This window comes from Aegilops tauschii, chromosome 6, assembly GCF_002575655.3.
Source record: "Aegilops tauschii subsp. strangulata cultivar AL8/78 chromosome 6, Aet v6.0, whole genome shotgun sequence".
Classification (NCBI taxonomy): Eukaryota; Viridiplantae; Streptophyta; class Magnoliopsida; order Poales; family Poaceae; genus Aegilops; species Aegilops tauschii.
Window position 1 is genome coordinate 9,519,292 of NC_053040.3, and position 7,937 is coordinate 9,527,228.

The following is a 7,937-nucleotide window of genomic DNA, read 5'->3' on the forward strand; positions in this document are numbered from 1 at the left end:
GAAATGGGTCAAGTCAATCACGTCATTCTCCTAATGAGGTGATCCCGTTAATCAAATGACAACTCATGTCTATGGCTAGGAAACATAACCATCTTTGATTAACGAGCTAGTCAAGTAGAGGCATACTAGTGACACTCTGTTTGTCTATGTATTCACACATGTATTATGTTTCCGGTTAATACAATTCTAGCATGAATAATAAACATTTATCATGATATAAGGAAATATATAATACTTTATTATTGCCTCTAGGGCATATTTCCTTCACCTAGTGGCTTCTTGAGGAGCATTGTGCCTTCACACCGCTCCAACGGAGACGTACTTCCCTTCAAAAGGAAGGAACTTCGGTAACACATCCTCGTCCTCACCGGCTCCACTCTTGGTTATCTCGTGCCTTTACTTGTGCAAGCTTATTTGCGTTGTATCCCTTGCTTGCTTGTGTGCTTATTGCTATTGCATCATATAGATTGCTCATCTAGTTGCATATCTAGACAACCTACTTTGATGCAAAGTTTAATTTGGTAAAGAAAAGCTAAAAATTGTTAAGTTGCCTATTCACCCCCCTCTAGTCAACTATATCGATCCTTTCATTCAGTATACTCTTCAAAGGACGGAGGGAGTATGTTGTAGGCTTGGTTGAATTGTGAATTACATTTAACTTTCACAAATCGTCCTCTCATGCTAAATTATATGTTGGTTTAACATCTGCAACTGCAGGCGCTAGCATCGTAGATCTGCCAACCGTGATGACCATCACGAATAAGCTCGAACTTGATATCTGAGCCCTAGCCTTTTGCTTCTCCCACACTTGAGATCCATCTTCTCCCACTTCTCCCATGCTAACTTAGAAGAGGCATCTGGCCCTCCAGATCAGGAACTCGACGAGCGATTTGCTGGACGAACCCCAGTAAAACCCAGGAAGAAAGGCTGTACTGCTGGAACTGTTGAAGAAGTATGAAAACGCCATGATGTGTGGGCTAGGTGCTTGCGATATTGCCAAGCTGTGCATCTGTGTGCCATGGCTGCTCCGCACTAACCCGGAGCGAGTTCATGGGATGGTGGCATGCGCCGAAGGTCTTGGTGTGCCCCGTCGATCTGGGATGTTTAGGCAAGTGCTCCAAGCTGTCACATTCTCCGACAAGGAGAAGATTGCCGCTAAAGTGGAGTTCTTGAAGAAGACATTTAGGTGGTCCGATGCCGAGGTGGGCATTGCTATTTCTAAGGTTCCAGGGGTGCTGACCAAGTCGAATGACATGCTGCAGAACAGGTCTGAGTTCCTCATCTCCGAGGTGGGGTTGGAACCTGGGTACATTGCTTATCGCCCAGCAATGCTCACTTACAGCCTGGAAGGCCGGATGAGACCCCGGTACTATGTTGTAAAGTTTCTCAAGGAAAATGGATTGCTCAAGCGTGACCCGAGCTACTTTACCGTTTTCAAGGAGTCCGAGAAGGCATTCAAGAAGATGTTCATACACCCTCATAAGGAAGCTGCACCGCACCTTGGGAAAGACTATGATACTGCTTGCAAAGGGGAAGTGCCCACTAATTTCAGATTCACATAACCCAGGAATGGCCTCTCATGTAACTGTGTGCTTGTTGTTCGTTGCTGTATGTCTGTTAGATGCTGGGTTGGTTGTTGTTAACATGTGATGGAACTGATAATTTGATCCCTGAATACTGATATGTAATGTCTTCACTCAGCAGAGAACAAACAATGGGCCGGCTATCAAATTTTCCGTCCTCATTCATGTTTTTAAACACACATATTGGAACTAAGTGTAAGATCAGGCCGTTCTGCAATGCATTTAAATTTCATTTTTCAAGTTCGTTGCTGGTGTGTTGAGACAATTAGCCATGGTAAGGTCTCCTTCATGTTGGTAATTCACTCCTAACGATCTATTAATGTTTTTGCAATTCATAGTGGATAATTGGAGGATCAATCTGATGCCCATCCCAAATTTAGGTAAATAGCCTTTATGGAAGCAGCTGGAGAAGTGGAGAGGATGTTGCCTCCTGGTGTTAGTGCTTCCTATTTAGGGCCCAGGGTCCAATTCACCTGGCCTTGGCTTAATCTATTTTTCAATCATGGTTTGATATAAAAAATCATTTTGGTTTGTTCATGTGCAGATTCACAGCAATCCGTTTTTGCTTTAACTAACTATAAGTAAAGATGGATGCATTCATTCAACCATGGATAGTGTATACAAGTGAGTTCTCCTTTGGTTAGATCGGAAGCAACGATTTGGAACCATTGGTCATATTGGAAATACCTACTGGGCTGCAGGATGAAATGTGCAGGGCTCACATGTACAGGTTATCTGCTAAAGAGATATGTCCACTTGATTAAACATCAAACTGTCACATGGAGGAGGGTTGGCATCATAGCGACCCTTTTTTTTTGCTTTAACTAACCAACCAAATATATATGCATTCATTCAACTATGGAAAGTGTCTGGAAGTGAGTTCTCCTTCAGTTGTATCGATTTGGAGCCATTGGTCATACTGGAAACACCTACTGGGCTGCATGATAATATGTGCAGGGCTCACATCTGTACACTTTATCTAAAGAAAACATCGAACTCTCACATGGAGGAGGGTTGGCATCATTTAAGTTTAAGTAAGTAAACTTAGGTGCCTCTGTTCATTTTTATGCTAGTAAATAGTAATGTTATTGATACAATGGAGAAGCACTTGCTGCTAGTGATGTTATCAAGACAAAGAAGCACTAATTTTGTACTGTGTTTATTATGGATTTTCATGCTCTCCGCCATGGCCATAAATTATGTGTTAGTGTGCATGTCAGCTTAAGATTTTTAGTTCATTATTCTGTTTTGGTCCTATGGATAGTTGGTTGTGCCAAGCACCACCAGGAGTTTCACTAGCAGGTAGTTGTTATTTCTTCCTTCTATGTTTGAGCTAGCTCTTCTTTAGTTTGGCTAAAACTGAGTGCTTAATTTGTTGCTTTGGTCGGTGTGATTGTGAATATAGTCACCAAATAGTTGGTGTCATATACATCCATACTCTGAACACATGATCTGAATATCGAGAGAAACTGCAGGTTCTTAATTTCTTCCCCCTAGTATTTTTGTTTGCTCGAAATGCTGCACATAATCTGCTAGCTTTTTGGGGCAGATTACTTTCAACTGGCAACATAATCTGTACTTGAATTGGTTTCCACCATCTCTGGTGTTCATCTGGAGAAAGATATCATTGAAGTTCAGTGACGCAGAGTAAAATTTGATACCTGTGTCTGTATGATTTTCGCCAAGGGAAAATTAAGGATTTGAACCATGTTTGTAGCTTAACTTCTATTTTTCAACAAGATTGGTTGTAGTTGTCATGGTCTGTTTTTTCTGAAACAAAGTAAGCATTTCAAGCTGACCGTACTTAAACCTTTCATACATCCACTTATCTGTAGATTAAGTGTTTGCTACGTGTCATTTTGCCGTGTTGTTAATGCTCTAGTTATTTACTTGCCAATGCCGGGCTATGGAAAGGCTACTGGGCGTAAGAATTGCTTTTATTGGAGATGGACCTTAAAGGTGTGTGATTGCTCAACTGTCAATGACCCGTTGTTTCAGTAAGACACAAACCTGTTGATGTTTTTGCAGTGATGTTTCTTCCTAGGTTTCATTAAGATTTTGTTGCCTTGTTGGCGATGATAAAGGATATTTTGTGGCAGTAAATCTATATCATGCAGCATACACTTGAGTGTTTACATGTTTCATCAAGTTTGTCTGGCCTACGATGATATTGAAGTCCAACTGGACATTGACCTTGAACTTGACTTGCTCTGCCCAGCGTAAACGATAATATTGTTCCTCTTATAAGTATGATATCCCGTATAATTTGTGATTCTGATTGATAGCAATGTGTTGATTACTGCCAAGGATGCAGTTTGGATCTAGTATGTTGGTTGCTGAAAATATCCGTTCTTCCTGCAGTAGCTTTGTTTAAGATATTAATTGTTGTGAAAGCTGGTTGTTTTTTCTAGTAGTTTGGTCCAGTTTTTTGTTTATTTTTCTCCTGTATTTTTGGATGGTCTGTCGGTTGAATAGTGCAGTAGTAATGTAGGAACTATCTAATGGACATTTCAAAGGCCCTGGAATTTGTACAGGAGATACAAATTGATGTTTGTATGGTACGGCGCTGAAAAGCATAGGACATTTCATACAATGTAGGAACATATGTTATAATCTTAAAAAGGGTTATGGCATTACCCTGTTAACCTATGTCCTACCTTTTAGCTGAGTCTATTCCATATTAGCACTATCTATAGTTCTATTCAGAAGGTCAGGACATCTTTAACCCTTGGCATATTTTTTTAGGACAGTAAGGTGGGTCTTATGTACCATCCTCTGTTTTATGCTATTTGCTTTTCAGATGCTCTCTTATATTTGCTTCAGCTGTGTTGGCTACAATCTCTTCAGAACAAATGTATGCTGGTACTTGAGAAAAGAGAATGAAGATGACGAGATGTTGAAGGCTGTTGCCTTAGCCAAGAGATGATACCAGATATGTCGTCTTAACCAAGCTTGGTCTCAACATTTAGGGGAATGAAATTTTTTCTTAGTTTTCTTGCATGTCACGTCACCTATTTAGCCAAATCTCAGTCTAGGCATGCAAGTACTAACTGTCACACATAGCGTAGTTGTAGAATCTTGCAGAATTTCAAACACAGGAATAGTAGACATGCTGTGTACCTGAAACTAAAATATGAGAACCAAGCTATGTAATGATGTTGCACATGTGTTCCTGATGTGAGGCTGTAGATGTTGGAAAGGGGGTAATCATGTGTGCGCTTGCAGTTGCAGTATCGCAAAGGAGATGGTGGCGAAGAGCTCTGGTTTGAAGGTCACTTGTGCCCCTCTTCTTTGGTGCTTGTGTAATTGTAAAAAACAAAGAAGATTAATCTGATGCATGTGAGGGGACCGGTGAAGTGACGTACCAGCTGAGAAGAAGATGCGTGTCTCATGAAAAAAAGAGAGTACATTTTCGTCAAGCAAAAGTGTCCGGGCAATATGAGCATGCTGATAGTGCTGTGTTTCTTCCAGGAGAAGATGTGCTGACTGCTGAAATTGGATACAGAGGGTGCTTCCTTCTTCCAGGATATCAATGAAGCCTGGTGGCTATGGATCAGCTTCGGTTCAGATCCAGGTTCGAATCATATCGTAGCGCAAGCAGAGGCGGATCTCAGTCGATGCTACTCTAGTTGATGATGCCCTGAAGCTTCCTTCAGTATCAGGTATGACCCGACGCCAGCCTGAGTTTTGTCTTCAGAGAAGAAGCTCCTGCGTTTCTCTTTCTGGATTCCGCTGGCTGTGCAATCCTTCCTTGTAGTACTGTGTTAGAGATTGTAATATGCAAGATGGCGTGCATGCGTCCATGTTACCTGCATGCATGCTGGATTTCATCAGCTCGGCTGAGTGAGGTAGCCTGAACATATAAACAACTTGAGTGGTGGACCACAAGAGGTCTCATCTGGTGTTGAGCGTATGATCTCAGAGGAGCAGGAACCTGTTCAAGAAACTCACAGAGAATGTCATTTGTCAAACGATGACCTTCCTAACATGATCGTGGAGAAAAGAATGGAGTTAGTTGACAATGTTTTCTCCTTGAGAGAAAAGAATATCCTTTGTAAATAACCGCTTGAGGTATCAGGATTAGACACATACACATAGAACAGTGTTATGAGACTGAAAGAAGTATGCAATTTAATTTTGGAACATATTTGTAGAAGTCATATTGATGAAATGACCAGGAGTGACAAAATAAAGCTAACTGTTCAGTGGTTCACTATGCTTATGCCTCCATTTTTGGAGCACACGAGGCTCCAGCATAACAAACTCGAGGCACGGCAATCTGATACATGGCTCGTTGAGCGACATCTGAAGGAGAATCTCCACCATGTAGCAAAAGCAGGCCAATTAGATCAAGACTTTGTTCGGCATATTGCTCTACCAGATTCAAGCCTTGTTATGGAAGAATTCATCCATTTTAAGGAGCAGAGTAATGAGTATCATATTGTTGAAAGGTCTGTTTCAGATAACCAACAGCCAATAGATGATGGATTTTCAATGGAAATTACATTAGTACAAAATGAAGTTCTATCAGGGGCCATCCTACACAGGCAATGGAAAATGAGCCAGTTGCAACTTAGGTGGGTTCATGTGGGCATCGTGGGATAACCCACATATTCCACATATCGGCATGTCCTGACCGTGGGTGTCCACAAACGCAAAATAAACGGGCCTTTAAGTGGGCACTGTGGGCGGCCCGTTCCACCTACAGCCTGATTCATCAAGTACTATTCCTGCAAATGATGATACAGTTGGTCAGGTATTATGTTCATTTTCGGGAATGCATTTATGCTTGTCATATGCATGTATAAGATTTTTTTCATACACGAGGACTGCTGAAAGAACTCGCTTGTGCTTTAATCCTGACTTCTCGCAAGAGTTAACCTCAAGCCAGTGGCGGTGCTAGATCCATAAATTTTCTGAATTATGATTGTTTTGATGCAATATCAAGAACGAAATTAGTAGTGATTATAAAAAAAACCTACGGGTTCAAGTGACTCCACAGGTTGCACATGGAACCGCCACTGGTTGGGGCTGATATATTTTGCACATAGTCAAATGCCATGTCACATATAGAAGATTAGCAGATAACCAAAATCGCGCTATTTTGCTGCAGTTCCCCCATCCTAATTGTGAGTGAGACGAGTTGGTCTGTTTGTTTGCAGTTGTGTTCCTTGCAGAGGGAACACACCAGGTAGTTCTACGAGGCGGTTGTGCATGGATGCTGTTTTGCATTACATAGCAGTTACTCCCTCCGTTCCTAAATATAAGTTTTTTTAGACATTTCAAATGGACTACAATATACGGATGTATGTAGACATATTTTAGAGTGTAGATTCACTCATTTTGCTTCGTATGTAGTCATTTGTTGGAATCTCTGAAAAGACTTATATTTAGGAACGGAGGGAGTAGATGCTAACTGAAATTAACTTTCCTTATGCTCCAGCCTCCATGATTAGATGACCACCTTGTTGGCCCTTAAAAATATCATTGGGCAAATTACTGCTTTGTAGAAACTGCTCCTCTGATTTTCCTTAATCATAATTTCCTAGGTGTGAAAATATCTATATCAGTCTGTTCTTGTTAAAGATGATGCACTGTTACATATGATTCTGAGAATAAAGACTTGGTAAATTCTTTTTCCAGGTACTCAAGATCATGTGAGCTGCTGAATCTTTTTGTAAGTCACCTCAACCCTACCTAGTGCTCTGCGGCGCCTTGCGGAAAAGTTGGGAGTGTAGTACAGATAGATTTGTATATATTGTGAAGAAAACACCGACGTGCTCCACATTTAACCGAAGAGTAGAGAGAGCGAGCTATGTATGTATTTGGTACTGGTAGTTGTGTTGAGTTTCTGATCCAAGCCGTTATCGTGCGCCTAAAATTCAGTCTGTGAAGCCTTTAGTTTGTAAGGGAGATGCCAGAGCAAAGCATTTTGTAGCTGTTTTTAGTTGTAAATACGATTTACATATGTGCTGAAGAAGAGGTATAGGATATATTCATCATTTGTCTGAGAGCAATTTCTGTTTTTTGGAGGAAAGAAACAGGGCCTAGTGATTGATTGGATCTCTGAAACCAAGTTTTACCAACTGATTTACTGAATGTTGTATGAACCATCAAAATGTCATATATTTAGGAACGGAGGAAGTATATCGATGGTCGAGGAGCAGATGTGCCGAGATGGTACGATGCACTGCTTTCTCTTTCTTGTTCTTCAAGGAGATGGAGATGGAGACGGAGCGAGCGTGGCGGCTGGGGCTCTGCATGCTTCTAGCTGATGAGCTTCAGTAAAAAGAATGATACGCCAGGGTGGGTGTGTTTTATCCAGAGAAGCTCCTTTTGGATGAATCTCAACAC

At 41.2% G+C, this 7,937-nt stretch overlaps 1 protein-coding gene across 1 annotated transcript; it reads left to right on the forward strand.

Annotated features, from left to right (window-relative positions):
• Window positions 1-965: 965 nt before the first annotated feature.
• LOC141025670 (uncharacterized) lies at window positions 966-1,681 on the forward strand. Its single transcript, XM_073501584.1, has 2 exons — window positions 966-1,535; window positions 1,622-1,681. The coding sequence occupies exons 1-2, from the start codon at window positions 966-968 to the stop codon at window positions 1,679-1,681; spliced, it is 630 nt and encodes a 209-aa protein (XP_073357685.1).
• The last annotated feature ends 6,256 nt before the right edge of the window (window positions 1,682-7,937 follow it).